The 24,836-nt window shown below is 64.2% G+C and overlaps 1 protein-coding gene across 1 annotated transcript; it reads left to right on the top strand.

Moving 5' to 3' along the window:
• Positions 1-1,852: 1,852 nt before the first annotated feature.
• On the top strand, positions 1,853-24,392 carry FMNL1 (formin like 1). The gene is made up of 25 exons (XM_075171142.1): positions 1,853-2,755; positions 8,790-8,873; positions 9,133-9,371; positions 9,970-10,053; positions 11,179-11,319; positions 12,572-12,680; positions 12,940-13,016; positions 13,102-13,195; positions 13,535-13,609; positions 15,006-15,116; positions 15,208-15,357; positions 15,450-15,551; positions 15,666-15,897; positions 16,121-16,426; positions 16,549-16,670; positions 17,120-17,322; positions 18,250-18,484; positions 18,584-18,652; positions 18,808-18,888; positions 20,628-20,757; positions 20,865-21,028; positions 21,291-21,392; positions 21,679-21,771; positions 21,897-22,020; positions 22,802-24,392. The coding sequence occupies exons 1-25, from the start codon at positions 2,351-2,353 to the stop codon at positions 22,903-22,905; spliced, it is 3,636 nt and encodes a 1,211-aa protein (XP_075027243.1). The 5' UTR covers positions 1,853-2,350; the 3' UTR covers positions 22,906-24,392.
• Positions 24,393-24,836: the final 444 nt, after the last annotated feature.

The following is a 24,836-nucleotide window of genomic DNA, read 5'->3' on the forward strand; positions in this document are numbered from 1 at the left end:
CTGCGTGGGGGTCTCCACTCCTACCCTGCATCCCCAGCTGGGATCCCAACCCTGGTGCTTCCCATCAGGAAAGGTCCTTGCACCCTTTTCCAGCTGCCGTCAGGAAGGTGTTGCCAGCACCCCGTGGGTGCTCAGGTTTCACCCCGACATGCAGGCAGGATGCTCACGGGGGGATCTGGACCTTGGGGTCCCCACAGACCCCCTGCCCCACAGCAGAGCCCGTTCCTGGTGTGGGACAGCTCTGGGTGAAAGCCCTGGTCCTCACACATGGTCCTGGTGACATCTGCTCTCCTGGGCACACCTCTGGGATTGCGTCGGGGTGGCCGTCCCCGTCCCCACAGAAGGTCTCAACGCCTTCCCTTAAAAACCAGGATCAGGGAATTAAATGCAAAATATTTAATGAGAAGCTGAAATATTTAATGAAACGAAGAGCTTCCAACTGCAAAATCGAGCTTTGGAAAATCAGAACGAACCCAAATGTGGGTGACCCCAATTTCGGTGCCGCTGAGCAGCCCGCGGCTCCTCTCCGACTTCCCAAACCCTCCCGAGATGTTGGGGAGGACGCAGCATCGCGCCAAGGGCAGCTCGGGAATCGGTGGCAGCCGCCTGCTCCCGTCGCGCGTCTCCCGGCTGGGATTTGGGGTTTGCGGAGGGCGGGAGAGGTTGGCGGAACAGGTCCGGCGCGTTCCCCCGGTCTCTGCGGTGCCGAGCGCCTTGCCCCGACACCTCGGCAGGTCTTGCAGAACAGGAGATGCCACGAGAGCCGGATGGACGCGGTAACGCTGGCGTCTGGCCCCGGGGCTGCGCGGAAGGATTCCGGACCACGGCGGATCCTGGGGGTCCCAGGATCCCACCTGGATCCATCCTCCGCCCATCCCTCAGCAGAGCTCTCCTCAAATCTTAAATCTCAGCAAATCTCAGCAAATCTCACCAAATCTCAGTAAATCTCGCTAAATCTCGCCAAATTTCACTAAATCGCACCAAATCTCAGTAAACCTCACCAAATCTCATTAAATCTCGCCAAATCACAGTAAATCTCGCCAAATCTCAGTAAATCTCACTACATCTCACCAAAGCTCAGTAAATCTCGCCAAGTCTCATTAAATCTCGCCAAATCTCAGTAAATCTCACCACATCTCACCAAATCTCAGTAAATCTCGCCAAATCTCACTACATCTCACCAAATCTCATTAAATCTCACCAAATCTCAGTAAATCTCGCCAAATCTCAGCAGAATAATGTTCTCCACGGCCTGGCAGCGGGTTGGAGGTACGGTTACCGATGGCGGCAGCAGGAGCCGTGGGGAGATGCCTTGCCCTGCGCGGGCAGGGAGCGGGCAGGAGTTGCGTGTTGATGGGGTGAAACCGGCTGCCGCATCCCTGGCCGAGGGGGGATGCTCTGCCGAAGGTGGTGGGTGCTGCGGCTCCCCAGGGAGAGCCAGCGGGGAACATGGATGGCAATGCCGGCTCCGTCCCCGCGTGTCCCCTGCCCACGGCACCCTTAGGCGAGGTGGTTTTGCTCGTCCGGCTTTATCCCGGCCCGGCGGCAAAGCGGGAGCATCCCAGGCCGCCAGGGTCTGTCCCTCCTGACAGGGCCATCCCCGTGCCAAACCTCCCACCCAGGGAGCCCCCAGACCCGGTGTCACACACTGCAGAGGTCCCCTGCCTGGGGCGGGCTGCCCAGGGGTGCAATGAGTTTGCTCAGCCTCAGCTCTCCCTCCTGTGGTGGCCGAGGCGGGGAGAGAGGGGAAGGAGAGGAGGGAGCCCAAGACCTCCTGGCTGCCCTCCTTGGTCCCATCTGCCCCTTAAAAAAATAAAATAAAATAAAATAAAATAGAATAAAATAAATAAAATTAAATTAAATTTAAAAGCAAATAAAATAAAATAAAAAATAAAATAAATAAATAAGATTAAAAAATAAAGTAAAATAAAACAATAACCCAAAATAAAATAATAAAATAACATAAAATAATAAAATGAATAATTGAAAAATTTAAAAAGTAAATAGATTTTTAAAAAATAAAATAAATAATTAAAAATTTTAAAAAGTAAATAAAATAAATAATAAAATAAAATAAACCAGATAAAAATTAAAGTCAAATAAAATAATAAAATAAAATAATAAAATAAAAATTGAAATTAAAAAATAAATAACCGCATGGCATAAAAATTAAATAATATAATAAACTGAAAATTGAAGTAATAAGTTAAAATAATAAATGCATAAAATAAAGAGTAAAGAAAATTAAAAAAGAAATAAAAAATGAAATCAATAAAATGAAAGTAAATTAAAAAATAAAAGTAATTTAAAAAAAAAAGAGAGAAGATAAGACAGAACGCAATCGGACAAGATGAAACGGGGGAAAATGAGCCGCCCCGGCTCACCCAACCCGAGCGGCGGGGGGGCAGGTGCCGGGCCCGGAGCCCTGCCCGCCGGGCGGGGGGGCGGGGGGAGGCGTCTCCACCGCGATAACGCCCCGGAGAAGTTGCAACCGCCGAAGAGCAGCAGCGGAGGAGGGGGGGGGGGACGGAGACACCCCCCCGGCCGGCCCCGACCCAGCCGCTCCGGCGCTCCCGCACCCCCCGCCATGGGCAACGCGGCCGGGGGCTTGGAGGGGGGGGCCGCGGGGCGGGAGAGCCGCGATAACCGGCCGCCCGTGCCCCCCCCCAGCGCCGCCGCCGCCGCCGCCCCGCCGCCCGCCCGGCAGCCCATGCCCGCCGCCGCCGAGCTGGAGGAGCGCTTCGGGCGCGTCCTGGTGAGTGGGGGGGGCTGGGGGGGCGGGGGGGGGAGCCCCAAACCCTGCCCGGGCTTGCTGTGCCCAGCATCAGCATCGTCATCATCGCTGTCATCGTTAGTGTATTTTTAGTTGTTAGGATATTTCACTCTTCGGTTATTATATGATTATTATTTAATTGGTTTTTATCGTTAATTTTTCCTCTCCCACCCTCTTACTCCCCGGGATGCCCCACCCTGCCCGAGGGATGCCCCACACCCTCTGCTGCCTCCCCGGTGCTCTCACGGAGGGGGGGACCCAGCCCTAAACTGTTGGGGTGACCCCGGTTCCCGGGGACGCTCCGCCATGGCGGGGAGCCGGCGGCGGCAGGGCCCGGAGCCGGCAGCGTGCTGCAGGCAGCCGGTGCTGCGGATGTCAAAGCCTTCGGCTCACCTCCTCCTCCTCCTCCTCCTCCTCCTCCTCCCCGATGCCGTTCTCCCCGGGGAAAACCACCGGCATCGCTCCCGGCCTCCCCAGCTCCGGCCGTGGGGTGAGCAGCGGGCGATGCCGAAGCCGCCTTCCCATGGGATGGCAGCTCCTTGAGACACCCGGAGCTGCGGGAGATCAGCTCCCGCTCGCTCCCCTCCGTCCTTGAGCGGGGCCGGCCGGCCGTGACCTTCGTGCCGTGCCGGCCGCGGTCCCACCACGGGAGCCGGGGCACGCTCCATCCCGTATCCCTGCCCTCCCCAAAAATGTTCCGTGGTGGAGGGTCAGGCTGGGAGCGAGGAAAAAAAATTGCTGCTTTAATCCCTTGATCCCCCGGCGGGAGCTGGAGCCCGTTTGCCGACCCTGTGCCGGGAGCGGCCGCGGGCAAAAGCTCCCACGGATGCTGGTACGCCGGGATCTGCTCGGTGGGATCCGCTATCCCAGCCCCGAGCGCAAATTATTTGGAAGCTTTTTTATCTCGTGGCGTTTATAGGAGGATTATTTGGGGACAGGCGTTGCAGTTGGAGCCGCTGCCGCCTCTCCGCCGCCGGCAGCATCGGCTCCGGCTCGGCGTGGCCGCGGAGGGGATGATGGCGAAGGACTTTGCAAGGTGGGGATCCGCATGGGACCCCCGAAATCCCCAAGGACCGGGCTTTGCCGTCCCGCCGTGGGACGCCCATGGCCGGGGGAGCGGAGGGCGGCGGGTGGCTGAGCTGGGTGGCGGCCGCCTGTGATGGCTCCCGGGTGCCGCAGCGGTGGCAGGAGGGGACGGGTGGCCGGGGACCTCGGGGTGCTTCCGCCGTTGCTGCGAGGCCTCAGGAAATGGCGCTTTCCGCCTGGCTGGGTGGCAGCAGGTTGGAAATCCTAAGCCCAAAAACGATGGGAAAAGGGGAAAGCGCTGCTCCAGGCCCTCGCCGCCACCCGGACCTCCTCCATCCCAAGGGAAAGCCCTTTCCCGGGAGCCGGGGGGGACCCAGGGGGCTGGGTTTTGGCCAGATGGGAACAGGGCGTCTTGTGAAATCGGCTGTCCCAATCTCGCTTCCTCCTTTCGCAGGTTCCCTTCCCCCTTCTTGTGGCCGGGGGGGGGCAGCAGGACCCCCGGGGGGGGATGGGGACAGGGGGTCCCTCCGCCCTCGCCCACCCCAACCACGTTCCTTGACTCGGGATTGCGTTTTTCCACCTCCTGAGCTTTGTGAGATCGATGATGGAGCAGGAGGTGATGGGTTGGGAATCTCCCGGTGGGGCATGATCGGGATCCGGCACGTTGCCACGGCTACGGTGATGCTGTGAGAGCATGTTGGCGCAAACCAGTTTTGGGCTGGACATCTCAAACTGGGAGAGCTGGTAGGGCAAAGCCTGGCAGAAAAGCCAACGGGAGAACCCAGGGGATCCAAACTTCCACCAGGAAGGGGATGGATAAACCCATCGCCTGCCAAGAAATGGGGAATTTAGTTTTATTCCCCAAAAGTTGGCTTCTTCCCAGCTAGGGCACCGTGGCAGATGCCGCTTTGGCAGAGCGACGGGAGGATCGTCCCCGTGCCAAGTGGTTTGGGATGTGCCCAGGTGGCTTTTTGGGATGGAGCGGAGGAAGGGGAGCATCTTTGCTGTCGGGATGGGGATGCTCGGATGCTCCCGCTCGGAGCAGTCGGGATTTTTTTCCCCTCTTTGCACACCAAGAGGTAGCAATCGGGAATATCTAAATGAAGTTGTGAGTCGAGGCTGTGGTGGAGGTGAAGCCGAAAACGGCTGGGGGGGGGGTTCGGCCGGAGCCTTGGGGACGGTGGCTGATGGGGACGGGGGCTGCTCCGGCCGGGAGGTTTTGCTGGCGGGGACTTTGCTGATGCTTCTTCTGGGAACTGGAGGAGAACGCGGCAAACGTCACCGCTGCAGATGTTTGCAGATGTTTGCAGATGTGCTGTTGGCCCTGGCTGTTGGTGGGACCGCTCACCAGCGAGCCCCAGCCCCCGTCTCGGCCTCAGCTCCACCGGGAAAGAAAACTGCTGGATCCGTCCCCAGCCCGGTCCCGGTGTGGTGGCCAGGTCCGGCTGGGAGCCGCGGGGGCTGCGGTGGGGTGTCCCCACCGGGGACGTGTGCCCTGGGTAGGAAGGGAAGGGGCTGAGAGCTGCCGGACGTGGCCGGCTCAGGCCCCGGCTGGCTCGGGAGGGCGTCCCGGCGCGGGGCGGGCAGGCGGGTGCCCGGCGGGGACGCGGGCGCGGTGGCTGGACCGGGCTCGTCTCCCCAGCCTGTGCCGAGAGCAGCTTCTGCTTGTTCTTAAAACAGAGCCGGGAGCAGCAGGCGGTAGCCGTCGCCCATCCCTTAGCCCGCTCCTCGCCACCCTCGTGGCAGGATCTGGCCATCGGTGGGGACCCGTCTGCTCCTCCACCGGTTTATCCCTGCCTGGCACATGGTGGGTTTGGGACCTGGCCAGATCCAGGGATTCCCTGGTGGGATGAGCTGGTCCTGGGAGCATCGCCCAGCCTGGTTTGCTGCATGCTGGGGGTTGGGAGAGCCCTGGGTGGGCCTGATCCTGCTGGGTGCCTGGTGCTGAGCCTCAGGAAGAGGCAGGAGGACGGATCCGGTGGCAGTCGGGGTCACTGGAGGGGACACCACGGGACGGCTGGCGCTGCGGGGCTGGGCATGCCCCAAACCCCCTTGGGTGGGAGCATCGCGCTCCATGGCCACGAGGGATGGAGCATCCCGGGAGCGGCGTGGTCCATCGGCCGCCAGCCCAGGCACCGGTGACGTTTGTCCTTCCCGTGGCCAACCGGCCGGTGGAAGCCCCTAAACCACCATCCTGGGGCTGCTCCGGCCCCTTCCCTGGGGCGGGCAGGGTTGGTACCCGATGTCCGGACCGGGGATGCTCACCCCTGCCACGTGCCATCGAGGTTTTCCATCCCCGCCCCGTGGCTGCGCATCCCCCCCGCGCCCCAGAAACGGTGCTCCCTGGGTTCAGCCTGATTTTCACGCGAGCCCGTCGGTGGTTTGCAGAGCAAACACTTCCGTAAAGGAGGCTTTGAATTTTTTGCGCTGGCATTTGGTGCAGAGCCCGGCTCCGCTCGGCTCTGCCCGTTCGCATGCGGAATAAAAAAGAAGGTGTCTGACACCCAAAATAGCTCCGTCGTCCGTCCCCCCCCCCCCCGCCATCGACAGCCCCGGCGCTGCGGGTGCTGCGATATGAAAAGGTCTTTTCGTACCGGAAAATGATGTAGGTGCTGCTTTACCTCCCCCCAGTCTTGGGTTTAGGTGTAGGGTGAAGCCCGGCTCAGCCCCGCGGCCGGTGTCGGCTGGGGTGGGGGGTCCCAGCCGGCCGTATCCTGGCGCTGGGCATGGGTGGGATGGCACCGTGGGCTCCGTGGCACCTTGTGTCCCAGGAGGGTTGGCAGGGGACATTTGGTGGCATCCGTTCAGTGACGTGGTGGGCTGTTGGCAGGCTGGGGGGGGAGGATGGAGAAGCCCCACACCGGGGTGGGACGAGGGTGCTGGGTGCCGGCCGGAGGGTTCTGGGTGCTGGATGGTGGGAGGTGGGATGTGGCTGCTGGGGGCAAGTCCCCGTGACCCCTCCATCCTTGTCCCCCAAGGAGGAAGAGGAGGAGAATTAAGTCCTTCGTCTGCCTCTTCTGGGGTGCTCGGCAGCTGCCCTGCCCCACGTCTCCCACCCGGACCCACACCTCCCGCCCTGCCCCACACCTCCCGCAGCACCGGTCCCCCCCCTCCCCAGCAGGAAACGAGAACTGGTTTCTTCGTACTGCCGGCTGATGCTGGGGACCACAGCGGAGCCACTTCCTCCCCCCCGGCACCACGTGCCCGCCCGGGGCCGCGGCGGGGCGCAGCCACCACCCAGTTTGTACCCCAGCGGTGCCACATCCTGCCACCCGGCCCAGCCCTGCTGGCGAGGAAGGGACCGCAGGGCTCGGTGGCAGAGCCACCTCCATAGGGACATCCCCTGCGTCCTCGTGGCAGGGAGCCCACGGGAGGTCCTGGCCCACCGGTGACGGTTGGTCCTGGTTTTTCCAGGTCCCATGCGTGGTCACTGGAAGAGCTGGTCCACGTGGTGGGTGCCACCTTCCCCTCTCCGCTGAGGGCACCCAACAGTGTCCCACAGAGGGTGCCACGGGTGCTGCCGGAGCCCTGGGTGGGGTGTTTGGGTGCGTGGTCCCTCTCGGCACAGCCCTGTCCCTTGGTCTGGACCCTCCTGGAGGGGCTCATCCATCCCAAGGATGGCAGCTTGGGGACCATAGGGACAAGGCTCCCCAGCAAAGGGGACATCCAGGTGCTGCTGCCACTTTACCCATCCCAGGACCCACCCAGCAGCTCCGGTGCAGCCCCGGTGGCTTTGCAACGAGGCTATTTCTGACCCCGCAGCCTAATTTTATCCTCCCCGCCCAGCTCTCCGTGCGAGCCGTCCCCTGGCCAAATCCAGCCGAGCGCTGGCTCCTCTCCGCCCACGGCTCCTGGCTTTGGCTTCTTGCGAAAGCAGCTCGACAGGTCCTCGGTGGAGGCGGGCAGCGAGGTTTCCGCTCCTGCCTGCCACCGTGGCACCTCTCCTCTCGGACCTGCTCCTCTGTGGGCAACCAAACCCCTGTGAGATGCCTTCTCCCTAAGGACGGGGATGTCCCAGGGGTGCACGCGCCCCACATTCCCATCCTCAAGGTTAGGGGACCCCAAAACTGGAGGTTAAGGGTGACTTGGGGCTGTGCATCGCCTCCACCTGCCATCGGGCCACTTGCTTGGGCTCTGCAGGCGAGCAGCTGCTTCAGCTCCCGCTTTTCCCCCAGGGACCGGATCACCAAGAAATGGGTCTTTTGGGCAATTAAATCGGCCGTGACCCTCGCTGAGCTCCCAGCGTGACCCAGGCCACAGTGGGTGCCCCATTAAAGGCTCTGCCGGTCACCCTATGGTGTCTCTTGGGGGTCCCAAGTGTCCCCAAGCACCCCAGAGGCAGGAGCTGCACCCGGGGCCTCCCGGAGCCCCCAGCCGTGGCGCGGAGCGGTTTCGGCAGCCGCCTCGTGCCGTTCGGAGAGCGGAAACCACGTCACGTCCTGCCGGGGCGGCCCCGGGGGGGGCGGCGGGGGCCAGGGTTGTGCAACGGTGGCAGGGAGGGACGTGCCTTGACATCATGTCTCTAAAGAAACACTGATTTCACCAGCCGGGCTCGTCACGCGCCCGCAGCGGGGGGACTCGGAGGTGACCGTCACCCTCGAGCGGGGCCCATGTCCCCGTCCCTCACCCTCACCCCGAACGGCTCTGCTGGGGACAGGCACTGGGCTGGCTGAGGCCGGGAGCATCACACACTCGTGACATGGATGGAGGGGTCCAGTTTTTCCTCCTGTCGCCCACTAACACCCCATGTCCTCCGCCCTGGGGACCCCCAGGTGGGGACGTTGCTGATGGATCCGTGGCGGGTGGGATGCTAACATCCTGGGGCTGGTGCTGTCCCCATCGTCCCACCAATGTCCCCATCCTCCCACTGATGTCCCCATCATCCCACCGCTGAGCAAGGACACCCAGCACTGGGCGAGCAGCGGGTGCCACAGCCCCGGGGAGGTATTTTTGGGGGTGACCCCCAACCCTGACACCCATCACTCCACAGAACTCCATGAATCTGCCCCCGGACAAGATGAAGCTGCTCAACCAGTACGACAACGAGAAGAAGTGGGAGCTCATCTGTGACCAGGTGAGGTCCGGGCGTCGCGGCGTCCCCGGTGCTGTCCCTGTCCCCAAGTGCCAGCACGGGCATCAACCCGGAACGTTGAGCGCCAACACCCATCTCCGTTAGCGAGACAGCGCCTTATTAACCTGATTAAACGTTGATGCGCGACCATCTGCTGCAGCGCGGGGCGGGGGCGGGGACGCGGTGGCTGCCGCGGGGACGGTGGCACGTCCCCGTGCCGCGGGCGGGTGGCCCGGTTTCAGCCTCTCTTCGGGGCTCGTAGGAGCGTTTCCAGGTGAAAAACCCACCGTCCGCCTACATCCAGAAGCTGAAGAGCTACGTGGACACGGGTGGTGTAAGCAGGAAGGTGAGGGCTTCCCCTTCCACCCCTTGTCCCCATCCCGGGTCGGGCGCGGGGACGGTGCCAACGGTTCTCCCCGTCCCCCAGTTCAAGAGGCGAGTGCAGGAGTCGACGCAGGTGCTCCGGGAGCTGGAGATTTCCTTGAGGACCAACTACATCGGGTAAGGAAGGGGGACCTGGGGGTGTCCTCGTTGTCACCCGGTCGCGGCTGCTGTCCCCAGTATTGCTGGGACAGGGACTGGCGTGCTGGTGGCTTCTGGCTGTGGGGGTGACAGTGGGATGTGGAGGCTGGTGGCCTCATCCTGCCCCTCTGGGGTGGCTCTGATGGGAGGACGGGGGTGCTGAAGCAGCCGGCTGTGCCATGGGTACTGTAGGACCTGAACCCCATTTTGGCTCTGGTCCCCACCCTGGGTGCCAGGATGGACCCTGGTCCCCACCCTGGGTGCCCTGTCCCCTTGCGGTGTGGTGGGTGCTGAGCCGTGGGTGCCCGTGGTCCTGCCACCTAGGGCCGGGCTGTCCTGTTGTGGTGGCAGCGGTGGCAGCGAAGCCCTCGGGCTGTGTCCCCCGGGCATCAGGAGCGGGGGTCACCGTGGCACCCACCTGCCTCGCAGAGGTGCCAGCTCACGGTGCCACCTCGTGTCCCCAGCACGTCCCACCCTTGCTGGGGACCTCTGACCAGAGGGGGGGGCTCTGCTGGGGGGGGGCAGAAGGGAGGATGAGGAGGGCTGGTGGAGCCCACTAACCCCCTGCACCCCCCAGCTGGGTCCAGGAGTTCCTCAACGAGGAGAACAAGGGGCTGGACGTGCTGCTGGAGTATCTCGCCTTCGCCCAGTGCTCCGTCACGTACGTCCCCAGCGGGTGCCCCCTCCCCAAGGCCGGGATCAGCCTCCCCTGGGACTCAGAGGGGCTGGGGGGGTCCCGGGGTGCTCTCCCCCATCATCGGGGTGATGGAGATGAAGATGCTCCATGGCTGGGGGGGTCCCGGGGTGCTCTCCTCCATCATCGGAGTGATGGAGATGAAGGTGCTCCATGGCTGGGGGGTCCCAGGGTGCTCTCCCCCATCATCAGAGTGATGGAGATGAAGATGCTCCATGGCTGGGAGGTCCCGGGGTGCTCTCCTCCATCATTGGAGTGATGGAGATGAAGGTGCTCCATGGCTGGGGGGGTCCCGGGGTGCTCTCCCCCATCATCGGGGTGATGGAGATGAAGGTGCTCCATGGCTGGGGGGGTCCCGGGGTGCTCTCCCCCATCATCAGAGTGATGGAGATGAAGATGCTCCATGGCTGGGAGGTCCCGGGGTGCTCTCCCCCATCATCGGAGTGATGGAGATGAAGATGCTCCATGGCTGGGGGGGTCCTGGGGTGCTCTCCCCCATCATCGGGGTGATGGAGATGAAGATGCTCCATGGCTGGGGGGGTCCTGGGGTGCTCTCCCCCATCATCGGGGTGATGGAGATGAAGATGCTCCATGGCTGGGGGGGTCCCGGGGTGCTCTCCCCCATCATCGGGGTGATGGAGATGAAGATGCTCCATGGCTGGGGGGTCCCGGGGTGCTCTCCCCCATCATCAGAGTGATGGAGATGAAGATGCTCCATGGCTGGGAGGTCCCGGGGTGCTCTCCTCCATCATTGGAGTGATGGAGATGAAGGTGCTCCATGGCTGGGAGGTCCCGGGGTGCTCTCCCTCATCATCAGAGTGATGGAGATGAAGATGCTCCATGGCTGGGGGGGTCCCGGGGTGCTCTCCCCCATCATCAGAGTGATGGAGATGAAGGTGCTCCATGGCTGGGAGGTCCCGGGGTGCTCTCCCCCATCATCGGGGTGATGGAGATGAAGATGCTCCATGGTTGAGCAGAACATCCCCAACACCTCCGTGCCCACCTCCCCAGCCCCGGGGACCCCAGCGGGGGGTGCCGGCCCGTATCGGGGTGCCACATCTCACCCGTCCCTGTGTCCCCATGGGCCTCCAGGTACGACATGGAGAGCGCCGAGAACGGCAGCCCGGGCTCCGACAAGGGCAAGGTCCTGGAGCGGTCGCTGGAGGACCTGAGCAAAAGCAACTCCTCGTCCCCCACCCAGGGCTCCTCCAAAGTGCGGCACCTCACCGTCAGGTAACGCGTGGTCCCGTGTCCCCCCCCCGTCCCCGCGCCGTGTCCCCTCGCTCTCTGCCTCGCTGCACCCCCGGCTGCGCCGTGCTCGGAGAGGGGCTCGGCAGGGAGACGCAGGCCTGGTCCTAAAAAAAATGGGTCCCTAGAGCTGGTTTGGGGGGGGGGGGACAAAGCCACGTCCTCGCGTGTGTTGCGCAAGGGATAAACCCGCCGGGAGCTGGGCTGGATCGGCCCCCCCAGCCCCGTGCTGCGACCGTTGTGGGATGCTCTCACAACCCACGAATAAGCAAAAAATTGGAGGTGCTTGAGATTTTGGGGGAACAAATCGCACCCCCCTGGTTTAAAACCGGGGGCGGAGGAACGGGCCTGCGCCCCCCCCCCCCCCGAGCCGGTCCCGGCGGCCGGTGGCTCTCGCTTGGCGCCGCTCGCCCCCGCAGCCCCCTTCTAACCCCGCTCTTCTCTTGCACGCTGCCGGGGGACGCGCTGACGGTAGGTGACGGGGCCGGGGCGCTGGCGGGATGGGGACGCCCCGACGGGACCCTGTTGCCCGTCACCGGCATTGGGGACGGTGCCTGCGGGGTGTCCCCGGCGGGCAGGGGGGATCGTAGGGGACACCCCGCCGTGGTCACTCCGGGAGCCGTAACGTGGCACCTCGGGGACCGCGGGGGTCCCTCGCCGCCTGCCAGCAGCTCCGGAGGAACCGGGGTGTCCCCGCAGCCCCAGGGACAGGTCAGGAGTGACGTGGCACCCGCGGGGGGGGGTTCCCAGCCCTTGTCCCCCACCCATGTCCCCAAGCCCGGGTGTCCCAGGGGCCGCGCGGGAGCCCCGTTTCTCCCTCCTGTCCTGCAGGCTCTAACGCGCCTCCAGCTGCTGCCTCTCGAACCAGCACATCCACACCCTCCTCCGCCACGTCCACCCCAGCGTCCCCTGCAGCGCCCCGGGCAGCGATGGGGACAGTAGCCCCAGGTCACCCGCCAGCTCCTACCCGCCCCGGTGAGCCTCCGAGACCACCCATGCGCACCAGGGGCACCCGACATCCATCCCACCCCCCCCCCCACCACCACCCCACCAGCCCGAGGGCTTGTAGACGGGGATGGACATGGGGATCTCTCCTGCGGGGACGCAACCGCCCGGGTCCCCTGGTGTCCCCCCAGCTCCCCGCTGCCACCCACCCACGCGCTGTCCCCTCCCCGCTTGCGCTGCACCCCCCGGCCGCCCCCCCGGCCCCCGCTCAGCCGCCCTCTCGCCCGCCCAGGCTGAACCCCTCGCACAGCAGGAAGGCGCTGAGGAACTCCCGCCTCGTCAGCCAGAAGGACGACGTCCACGTCTGCATCATGTGTCTCCGCGCCATCATGAACTACCAGGTGGGAGAGGGCAGCGTCCTCGGGGGCTCCCACCTGGGGCTCCCCAAAAGTCTTCAGCCCCTGCGGGCTCGTCTTGGGGGGGGGGAGGTCAGGGTTTGGGGTGGGACCTGTTCTTCATGGCCTTGCTCTGAGATGTCCTCAATCAAACCTCATGGTTGGTGGGGACGTGGCATGGGGATGTCCCAAGGTCCTGGAGCATCCCTGGGGTGGGGACGGGAGGATGCACGACCCCATTAATGTTCTTTTTCCGCCCCCCAAGTCTGGCTTCAGCCTGGTGATGAACCACCCAGCCTGCGTCAACGAGATCACCCTGAGCCTCAACAACAAGAACGCCAGGTAGGACCCGTCCCCCGTCCTCCTGTCCCTCCGTCCCCGTGCCCGCCCCACGGCCCCGACCCCCTCGCGCCCCGTTTCTCCGCAGGACCAAGGCGCTGGTGCTGGAGCTGCTGGCCGCCGTCTGCCTGGTCCGAGGTGGCCACGACATCATCCTGGCCGCCTTCGACAACTTCAAGGAGGTGAGTCCCCAGCAGGGATATGCGGTCCCCACGCTGACACCCGTGCTCCAGCTGGGTTCGTGCCTCAGTTTCCCTATGTGTGGCAGAGCCCTGCGTCATCAGGGCATCCTCCATCCTAAAAATGCCCATCCCCTGCCTTGGGGATGCTCCGGCCATTGGGTTTGATGTCCCCATGCCAGCGCGTGTCCCCAGGGCCATGTCCCAGCTGGACCAGGTGCTAGGCAGCACCTGGCAGGGCTGGGACGGTGTCACCAGCGGGTGCCTCCTGCCCCGCTACCCCCCTGGGTGCCCACCCTGGCCGTGTCCCTCCTGGCCCTCAGGCCCCTGCTCCCACCCCAGGTCTGCGGGGAGAAGAACCGCTTCGAGAAGCTGATGGAGTATTTCCGAAACGAGGACACCAACATTGACTTCATGGTGAGCGGCTGGTGGGGCTGGTGCTCCGCTGTCCCCAGGGCACCGTGTCCCCAAGGGCTGCCGAGCCACCGTGCTGTCCCAGGCCATCGTGTCCCCAAGGGCTGCCGAGCCACCGTGCTGTCCCCAGGCCATTGTGTCCCCAAGGGCTGTTGAGCCACCGTGCTGTCCCCAGGCCATCGTGTCCCCAAGGGCTGCCGAGCCACCGTGCTGTCCCCAGGCCATCGTGTCCCCAAGGGCTGCCGAGCCACCGTGCTGTCCCCAGGGCACCGTGTCCCCAAGGGCTGCCGAGCCACCGTGCTGTCCCAGGGCATCGTGTCCCCAAGGGCTGTTGAGCCACCGTGCTGTCCCAGGCCATCGTGTCCCCAAGGGCTGCCGAGCCACCGTGCTGTCCCCAGGCCATCGTGTCCCCAAGGGCTGCCGAGCCACCGTGCTGTCCCCAGGGCACCGTGTCCCCAAGGGCTGCCGAGCCACCGTGCTGTCCCCAGGCCATCGTGTCCCCAAGGGCTGCCGAGCCACCGTGCTGTCCCAGGGCACCGTGTCCCCAAGGGCTGCCGAGCCACCGTGCTGTCCCAGGGCATTGTGTCCCCAAGGGCATTGTGTCCCCAAGGGCTGCCGAGCCACCGTGCTGTCCCCAGGCCATCGTGTCCCCAAGGGCTGCCGAGCCACCGTGCTGTCCCCAGTGCATCCTGTCCCCAAGGGCTGCCGAGCCACCGTGCTGTCCCAGGCCATCGTGTCCCCAAGGGCTGCCGAGCCACCGTGCTGTCCCAGGGCACCGTGTCCCCAAGGGCTGCCGAGCCACCGTGCTGTCCCCAGGCCATCGTGTCCCCAAGGGCTGCCGAGCCACCGTGCTGTCCCAGGGCATTGTGTCCCCAAGGGCATTGTGTCCCCAAGGGCTGCCGAGCCACCGTGCTGTCCCCAGGCCATCGTGTCCCCAAGGGCTGCCGAGCCACCGTGCTGTCCCAGGGCACCGTGTCCCCAAGGGCTGCCGAGCCACCGTGCTGTCCCCAGGCCATCGTGTCCCCAAGGGCTGCCAAGCCACCATGCTGTCCCAGGGCATCGTGTTCCCAAGGGCTGCCGAGCCACCGTGCTGTCCCAGGGCATCGTGTCCCCAAGGGCTGCTGAGCCACCGTGCTGTCCCCAGGCCATTGTGTCCCCAAGGGCTGCCGAGCCACCCTGCTGTCCCCAGTGCATCCTGTCCCCAAGGGCTGCTGAGCTGCTGGTCCTTCCCCAGGTCCCCATGTCCCCAGGGCTGTGAAACCACCATGCATTCCCCGGAGGCACCGTGTCCCCGAGGGCCACCGATCCACCGCGCAATCCCCGGGGCACCGTGTCCCCAAGGACTACCGGGCCACAGTGCCATGCCGGTGGCCGCGCTGAGCCTGTGCCCGTCCCGCAGGTGGCCTGCATGCAGTTCATCAACATCGTGGTGCACTCGGTGGAGAACATGAACTTCCGCGTCTTCCTGCAGTACGAGTTCACCCACCTGGGGCTGGACCACTACCTGGAGGTGGGTGATCCTGAGCCCTGACGCCGGAGGTGGGTGGGTGCTGGAGGGGGTACCACCGACCGTGACGGTGCCACCGGCTGTCCCATGGCAGAGTCTACGTCTCACCGAGAGCGACAAGCTGCAGGTGCAGATCCAAGCCTACCTGGACAACGTCTTTGACGTTGGGGCCATGCTGGAGGACTCGGAGACCAAGACGGCCGTGTTGGAGCACATGGAGGAGCTGCAGGAGCACGTCAACCAGGTGGGACGTGGGCGCGTGGGCAGGAGCTGCTGACGCAAACCCCGAGGGAGGGACGGGGATGGGACCGAGCGACGTCTCCTCTTCTCCCGCAGTTGACGGAGAAGCTGCAGGATGCGGAGAACGACTCCATGGCCAAGATAGCGGAGCTGGAGAAGCAGCTGAGCCAGGCGCGGCGGGAGCTGGAGGCGCTGCGGGTGAGCACCCATGGGTGCTACGATGCTGGAGGAAGGCATGGGTGCCTGGGCGACCGGGGTTTAAGGGGTGCTAGTGGGACACCAGTGATGTGCCGGGGTTTGTCACCACTGCAGGAGCAGCTGAGCCCACCGCGGCCACCCAGCCCGCCGGCCCCGCAGCCCCGGGAGAGCTACCGGCTGGCGCTGGAGCGGCGGCTGGCAGAGCTGGAGGAGAAGGGGTTGGTGCAGATCCTGCGTGGGCCCGACGGGGACGTCGCCATCGAAATTGTCCCCGTTGTCATAGAAACCCCAGCAGCCCCCGTGGTTACCGGAGAGGCCACCGCCACCGGCACCGGCACCGCCACAGGTACCACGGGTGCGGGGGGATGGTGGCAGCCCATGATGTCCCCTTGCCGGTGGGGACACCCGGCACAGAGGTGGGGTGGCAGCGTGTCTCTGGGCAGAGAAACTGAGGCAGGGCGGGGGGGACGCGCCCAGGGACGCAGAGTCACTCGGTGGCAGAGGGGACGTGGCGGTGGCACCGTGCCCTGCTGTGCCGCCATCTCACCCGCCTCTTCTTTCCGTTGCAGATGCTCCGGCTCCAGCTCCGACCCCGTCTCCCCCACCAGCACCCACTGCCCCCCCACCACCCCCACCCCCACCCCCCCCACCGCTGCCGGGGGCTGAGCCCGGCCCCCTGCTGCCCCCCGCCCCCCCGCTGCCCGCAGGCACCGGTCCCCCCCCAGCCCCTCCGCTCCCGGGTGCCCAAGTGCCACCCCCACCCCCACTGCCCCCGGGGGGGCTGGAGGGTCCCGTCCCCCCGCCTCCCCCACCCCCACCCCTCGGTGGGGAGCTCCCAGCCGGGCCGGGTGCCCCCCACGCTGCCGGTGGTTCAGGTGAGTGTGGCCCAGGGATGGTGGGGATGTCCCCCCAGGGCGAGGGCTAGGGGCACCCTGGGGTGGCTTTGGGACCCCCTCCCCACCCCGTGACGTGTCCCCCCCTCCCTGTCACCCCGCAGTGAAGGTGAAGAAGCCGATCCAGACCAAGTTTCGCATGCCCGTCTTCAACTGGGTGGCACTGAAGCCGAGCCAGATCGATGGCACCGTCTTCACCGAGCTCAACGACGAGAAGGTGCTGCAGGTGAGGACACGGGGGGGTCGGGGGGGTCCAGGCGCAGGTCCACGCCGCACCCGTGCTGAGGTTGTCCCCGTGCCCACCTTGCACCCATCCATGGTGTCCCGTGGCTGCTGGAGGAGCTGGAGGTTGGAGCAGCTCCTTGGTGCCATGGAGAGGGACAACATGGGATCTGCCATCCTTCTCCTGTCAGCCCGTCCCCTTGCTCCATCCTCATCCTCACATCCTGTCTCTGTCTTCTTCCTCATCTTCATCCTCTGGTCCCCTCGTCCCCTCCTTACTCCCTTCCTGTCCCCTTGTCCCCTTGCTCCATCCTTACCCCTTCAACTTGACCTCATCCCCTCCATCTTCATCCTCTCACTCCTCTCCCCCTTGTCCCGGTCCTCTGGCCCCGTCCTCATCCCAGATGTCCTGCGTCACCTCCGCGCCGTACCCTCAGCCCTGTGTCCCCGCAGGAGCTGGACATGAGTGACTTTGAGGAGCAGTTCAAGACCAAGGCGCAGGGCCCTGGCTTGGACATCAGTGCCCTCAAGGTGAAGGCCACGCAGAAGGCTCCCAGCAAGGTCACCCTCATGGAGTCCAACCGAGCCAAGAACCTGGCCATCACCCTCCGCAAGGGCGGCCGCAGCATCCAGGACATCTGCACAGCCATCGAGACGTGAGTGTCCCCTCCTCGATGGGAGAAGGTGGGGAGAAGGTCGGGTGCAAGCCCAGCTACATCGAGGGGTGGGGATGGTGTGGGGTGTGCTGGGGTCGGAGGATGACGGCACCAGCTGTGGGGATGGAGGGATGCGGGGATCAGATACGGAGAGATGGAGGGGTGCGGGGAGCAGATACGGAGAGATGGAGGGGTGCAGGGGTCAGATATGGAGAGATGGAGGAATGTAGGGACCAGATATGGAGAGATGGAGGGGTGCGGGGAGCAGATACGGAGAGATGGAGGGATGTGGGGACCAGATATGGAGAGATGGAGGGGTGCGGGGATCGGATACGGAGAGATGGAGGGGTGCAGGGGTCACATATGGAGAGATGGAGGGATGTGGGGATCGGATACGGAGAGATGGAGGAATGTAGGGACCAGATATGGAGAGATGGAGGGATGTGGGGACCAGATATGGAGAGATGGAGGGATGTGGGGATCGGATACGGAGAGATGGAGGGATGTGGGGACCAGATATGGAGAGATGGAGGGATGTGGGGATCGGATACGGAGAGATGGAGGGGTGCGGGGGTCAGATATGGAGAGATGGAGGGATGTGGGGATCGGATACGGAGAGATGGAGGAATGTAGGGACCAGATATGGAGAGATGGAGGGGTGCGGGGATCAGATACGGAGAGATGGAGGAATGTAGGGACCAGATATGGAGAGATGGAGGGATGTGGGGATCAGATATAGAGAGATGGAGGGATGTGGGGACCAGATATGGAGAGATGGAGGGATGTGGGGACCAGATATGGAGAGATGGAGGGGTGCGGGGACCAGCTGTGGGGATGGAGGGAAGATGGAACCAGTCGTGGGTGATGGGGGGGTTGAGGGACCCACTGCAGGGTCTGACTGCGCTGGGGGTTTCCCACCACCCGCAGCTATGACCAGCAAGCCCTGAGCCTCGACTTTCTGGAGCTGCTGCGGCGCTTCCTGCCCACCGAGTACGAGCGGACGCTCATCGGGAAGTTCGAGCGGGAGCAGCAGCCGCCGGAGGAGCTCTCGGACGAGGATCAGTTCATGATCCGCTTCAGCAAGATCCCGCGCCTGGCCGAGCGCATGAACGTCATGATCTTCCTGGGCAACTTCAGTGACACGGCCCAGCTGCTCATGCCGGTGGGTGCTGGGGGGGGGCACGGGGTGGCGGTGGGTGGGTGGGTGGGGGGCTGCGAGGGGGTGGCACCCCGCAGCGAGCCTCACACCTCCCACCCGCAGCAACTCAACGCCGTCATCGCCGCCTCCATGTCCCTCAAATCCTCCAGCAAACTGCGCAACATCCTCGAGGTGAGGAGTTCGGGGTGTGGTGGCCCCGGTGGGGGGACGTCGGGTTGGGATGGGTGCAGGTAGGGTGCTGCCAGGGTGCGTGTAGGCACTGTGCCCCCACCCCGGGGTGCCCCATCCCTGCCGGGTTGTGTCCCCGAGCCGTTGTGTCTCCGCAGATCGTCCTGGCCTTCGGGAACTACATGAACAGCAGCAAGCGCGGGGCAGCCTACGGCTTTCGGCTGCAGAGCCTCGACGCGGTAGGGTCGGCGCGGGGCTGCCCCGGGTGCTGGGGCGCGGGGCCGCTGTCACCACCCAGGGACCGGCCTCGGGGACGTGGGGACCGGCTGTAGGGATGGAAGGACGTGGGAAGCTGCTGTGGGGGTGGAAGGATGCAAGGAGCAGCTATAGGGAGGGAGGGCCATGGGGTTCAGCTGTGGGGATGGAGGGATGCAGGGGCCATCTATAGGGTGTGGAGAGGCATGGGGAGCAGCTATAGGGATGCAGGGGCCGTCTATAGGGTGTGGAGAGGCATGGGGAGCAGCTATAGGGACGCAGGGACCGTCTATAGGGTGTGGAGAGGCATGGGGAGCAGCTATAGGGACGCAGGGACCATCTATAGGGTGTGGAGAGGCATGGGGAGCCGCTATAGGGATGCAGGGACCGTCTATAGAGTGTGGAGAGGCATCGGGAGCCGCTATAGGGACGCAGGGACCGTCTATAGGGTGTGGAGAGGCATGGGGAGCCGCTATAGGGACGCAGGGACCGTCTATAGGGTGTGGAGAGGCATGGGGAGCCGCTATAGGGATGCAGGGACCGTCTATAGAGTGTGGAGAGGCATCGGGAGCCGCTATAGGGACGCAGGGACCGTCTATAGGGTGTGGAGAGGCATGGGGAGCCGCTATAGGGATGCAGGGACCGTCTATAGGGTGTGGAGAGGCATGGGGAGCAGCTATAGGGACGCAGGGACCATCTATAGGGTGTGGAGAGGCATGGGGAGCCGCTATAGGGATGCAGGGACCGTCTATAGAGTGTGGAGAGGCATCGGGAGCCGCTATAGGGACGCAGGGACCGTCTATAGGGTGTGGAGAGGCATGGGGAGCCGCTATAGGGACGCAGGGACCGTCTATAGGGTGTGGAGAGGCATGGGGAGCAGCTATAGGGACGCAGGGACCATCTATAGGGTGTGGAGAGGCATGGGGAGCCGCTATAGGGATGCAGGGACCGTCTATAGAGTGTGGAGAGGCATCGGGAGCCGCTATAGGGACGCAGGGACCGTCTATAGGGTGTGGAGAGGCATGGGGAGCCGCTATAGGGATGCAGGGACCGTCTATAGGGTGTGGAGAGGCATGGGGAGCAGCTATAGGATGACCAGCCAAGGGGATGGAGGGACACAGGAATCAGCTGTGGGAATGGAGGGATGCAGGGACCATCTGTAGGGTTGCAGGGACCAGATACGGAGAGATGGAGGGATGTGGGACCAGCCGAGGGGATGGAGGGATGTGGGACCAGCCGAGGGGATGGAGGGATGCGGGACCAGCCGAGGGGATGGAGGGATGCGGGACCAGCCGAGGGGATGGAGGGATGCAGGGATCAGCCGAGGGGATGGAGGGATGCAGGGATCAGCCGAGGGGATGGAGGGATGCGGGACCGGACGAGGGGATGGAGGGATGCGGGACCCGCTGAGGGGATGGAGGGATGCGGGACCAGCCGAGGGGATGGAGGGATGCAGGGACCAGCCGAGGGGATGGAGGGATGCGGGACCAGCCGAGGGGATGGAGGGATGCGGGACCAGCCGAGGGGATGGAGGGATGCAGGGACCAGCCGAGGGGATGGAGGGATGCGGGATCAGCCGAGGGGATGGAGGGATGCGGGACCAGCCGAGGGGATGGAGGGATGCGGGACCAGCCGAGGGGATGGAGGCCACCAGAGCCTGCCCTGAGCAGGGGTGAGGTGGGGCGGTGGGATGCGGGTCGGGGCTGACGCTGCTCTCTCCCAGCTGCTGGAGATGAAGTCAACGGACCGCAAGCAAACGCTGCTGCATTACCTGGTGCGGGTGATCACGGAGAAGTACCCCGAGCTGACCGGCTTCCACACCGAGCTGCACTTCCTCGACAAGGCGGGCACAGGTAGCACCCGCGGGAACCGGGCTGGGGGGGGGTCACGGCAGGCTGCAGGCTGGTGCGGGGGCTCTCCGAGCCCACCCTGACCCCGGCGCTGCTCGCCCTCCCCGCAGTCTCCCTGGACAGCGTGTTGCAGGACGTGCGGAGCCTGCAGCAGGGGATGGAGCTGACCCGCAAGGAGTTCATGCGGCAGGACGACAGCCCCGTGCTCAAGGACTTCCTCAAGGTCAACTCGGAGGTGATGGAGAAGCTGCAGGCTGACAGCAAAACCGCCAAGGTGGGTGCTGGGGGTAGCGTAGGGTCATGGGGCAGGATCGGGCCCCTCCATTCCTACGTGGGGACACCTCGGGGTGCCCTCGGCTCTCGCCTCTGCCCCACGGGAGAGGCTCCCGGCTGGGACGTGGCTCCAGCAGGAGAACCAGGAGCCGGGGGGATACGGAGGGGGACGATGAGGTGGGAGAGGCTGGAAGGAGGTGGTGGGTGATGGGGAGCCGCTGCCCGGCCCCAGCCCCCCCGGATCGGGGTGTCTCTGCCCGCAGGAGGCGTACGAGTCGGCCGTGGAGTACTTCGGGGAGAACCCCAAAACCAGTCCCCCCACCACCTTCTTCCCCATGTTCATGCGCTTCATCAGAGCCTACAAGGTAGGAGGGGACGGGGGGGTGCCCTGTTTCTGGGGGGGTTGGGAGGGGATTTGGCGTTGGGGGGGGGTCTGACCCCACTTTGGGGTAACCAGCAAAAGCCGCACGCGAGGCTGGGGGCGGGTGGGGCAGAGAGACCCTGGGGCTCGGTGCTGCCCTTCGGGGCGGTCGGAGATGCCGGAGCTGGATTGGGGCGAGCTGGGGGCTGCCGAGGGGACAAAGCGGGGGGCTGCGGTCCTGCGGCAGGACCCCCCCCGGCTCAGCACACCCTCCCTGCGCCTCTCCCAAGAAAGCAGAGCAGGACATTGAGCTGTGGAAGAAACAAGAAGCCGCGGCCAAAGAGGCAGAATCGAGCTCCCCCGGCAGCGAGGACCAGCCCGAGGTGAAGGAGCCCCACGTGTCCCTCTGTCCCGGTGGGGAGAGCTGGGTGGGGGGGTGAAGATGGGGGGCACCTTCGGGGTGCGGCAGGAGGCCACGCCGTTCACCCCGCGCTGTCCCCAACCGCAGTTGCCCATCCAGAAAGCCAAGCGGCAGCAGATGGACATGATCGCCGAGCTGAAGAAGAAGCAGATGGTGAAGGAGCCGCTCATCTATGAAGGAAAAGATGGGGCCATCGAGGATATCATTTCAGGTGAGCGGCCGGGTGTCCCCCCCCCGCAGCAGACCCAGCGCTCGGTGCCAGCGGGGAGACCCTCGGTGACGGGGGGCTGCGGGGGGCTGTCACAGTCTGGAGCCGGAGGGCCACCAAGCCCCGTCGTGGGGACCAAACCCACCTGTAGCACCTTCCCATTCCACGCGGCAGAACCGCCGAGCGCTCTCTGCCCTGTCTCATAGCTCTTCCTCCTCTTCTGCTTCTTCCTCCTCTCTCCTCCTCCTCCTCCTCCTCCTCGCTGTCTCTCTGGATTGCTCTGCTCAGCTCTGAAAACTGTTCCTTTCACAGCCCGGACGGGCAAGCGCTCGTCCCGGCTCTTCTGCGACGTGAGCTTCAACGAGGAGAGTCCTCTGTAGGTAACGTGGGGGCAGCCGGGCTGGGGGCGAGGGCACGGCGCAGGCAGGGGGCTGCCAGACTTTGCCACCCTCCTGGGTTTCTCGGCCCATCGTCACCCCTGGCCGTGCCGCAGACTGGTTGGACTCTGCCCCATGCTGAAAGCCAACCCCAGGGGCACCACGGCACCGGCACCAGCCCCACGGTACGGTGCTGGGCACCGAAAGAGCCGAGGGACGGGGTCCCGCAGGCTGGGTGGTCGTAGCAGCTGCTGCTCCTGTCTCTGCGTGCAGCGGGTCGGGCTTCTCCCAAGCATCCTCGTACCCAAACGGGGTGGCTCCTGGGCGGTGGTGGGTGACTGGGTCCCAGCCTTCGCCGGGGCGGGCAGGCGGAGCTCAGCCAGCCTCTGCGCTTTCTCCCGGTGCAGATCTGCGGAACAATCCCTACCGGCGCGCAGACAAGGGCCGCGGCAGCGCCAAAAAACGGGCTGCGGGGCAGAGCCTGCAGGCGACGCCGGACATCTCGCTGTGACCGACGCCGTCCCTGCAGCTGGCAGGACCCGGGCAAGACCATCCTCCCGACGCAGATGGGACCGCAGGGTGACAACCCGCCGGCCCGGGACGACGCGGGGCGGAGGGACAGTGCCCGTTCCTAGCTGCTCCAGCCGCTTAGCGTGCCAGCTCCCACCCTGCATGCCCTCGGGTCCGGCGCGGGGATCCTCTGGTGCTTGCTTAGCGATGCCTCTGAGCCCCTCTCCTCCAGGCTGGCAGGGTTGGGGGACCCTCCTGGGTATGGGCAGGGAGGTGGGGAGCACGGAAAGGCCCCCAACTTGTCTTGGAAGGAAAAGAGGGGCTGCCCCATCCCTACCGCAGAGCCGCCCCGTTGCACGCCTGTCTCGGGGTCGGCCCTGGGCACTGGTGTGCCCCACTCTTCAGCTTGCTGGTGCCTTTGATTTCCCGCTGCAGGAGGGGAGGAGGGTTGTAAGCCAGGGACGCAGCCGTCCCTGCACATCTCCCTCATCTCCCCCAGCCCTTTGAGACCCGTGGTCTCCTCCGCTGCAGAGCCGAGCAGGGCACGGGCTGCGCCTCCTCTCCAGCGAGGAGCCTGCTGCAAAGATCCCACCCTGGGCGCTTCCCGTACCCCAGGAGCTGGCAGGGGTGCTATTTTACAGTGATTTTATACGTCTTCCTTAAAGTTTCTCTGTGCTACGGGAGCAGGGACCGGAACACCCATATACAGGGTCTCACCAGGATCCTAAGGCTCCGGTGAGCCTGTTCGTCACTGCAGGGGAGGCTCCGTAGCTCCGACCATCAGCAGCAGGGTCAAGGATTTACTGTCCTCCAGTCTCTGCAAGGCGGTACCTAGCTCTGCCCTCCCCGGCATCCGCCTCCGCGGTCGGGGCTGGAGCCTCTCGGAGACGACAGTGACCATCAGCCCTCGGGGAGCACGAGGCTGCTCCCCGTTAGCCAGCGGGATGCGACATGCAGCGGGTGCTAGGCAGCCTCCAGCCCCTGCGGCAAACACCACGATCCCAAAGCGCTGCAGGGTCACTGCTGAGATCACGCAGGAGAAAGAGGCCAGAGAGCTGCACCAGCCTCCAAATAAAGCACTGGACTTGATTCCCTCCCCTGCCCTGCTGCTGCTGAGTAAATCCGAACCATGCACTGTCGCAATTAACCTGTTAATGCATTGACTTCGTTAAACGGCCCCTGCTCGCCCTGCTGCGAGGACGGGTGGCTGCCGTGTACATTCTCGCTAGCCCCAGCTTTTAGAGCAGGGTAAGTCCTCGCTGTGAGCCAGAGCAGCGACTGCTTCCTGCTGTAATTAAGACGCTAAGCGCCAGCCGGCTCAGTATCACACACAAGCTCAAAGGGGAGGGAAGGGAAATGAATGTGTAACTTATAAATGCCTTTAAGCCAGAAATGTAAAACGTTAACTGCTAATTTGTATACATTATTTTTATATACTGAAGGCCTGTTTAATCTAAAGCAGAACTGGTAATAAAACGACTCTAAGGATAAAGCACTTGTCTCTGCGAAAGGGTGAAGCTTTGCATGGGGGGTGATGCTGTGATGGGTGGAAGGAGAGAGAGAGGGATGGAAGGATGGAGGGGGCGATGGAGGGAGGGAGGGAAGGAGCGAGGGATGGAGGGAGAGAGGGAGGGAGGGATGCACAAGCTGCTGCTTGTTGCTCTGCTAACAACGTGTGACCTCCTGCGTAAGGAACTGCTGCCAGGAGCGGTGACCGTGCTCCTTTGAACGTTTTTAAGTGGAAGATGTATTTCTGACTTGCCCATGACTGCAGCTGGGGGTGACTTCAAGGCTCCACTCAGCCCTGCAGCTCCTTCCAGGACTGGCAGCTTCTAGGCAGACGTGATCTAAAAACATGAGGAATAAGAGTGCCACAAGACAACAGAAGGGAAAAGCCAGGACTTGCGGCTCTTCCACAGGGCACTCCCACTT

This window comes from Calonectris borealis, chromosome 22 (assembly GCF_964195595.1).
Source record: "Calonectris borealis chromosome 22, bCalBor7.hap1.2, whole genome shotgun sequence".
NCBI classification, from domain to species: Eukaryota; Metazoa; Chordata; class Aves; order Procellariiformes; family Procellariidae; genus Calonectris; species Calonectris borealis.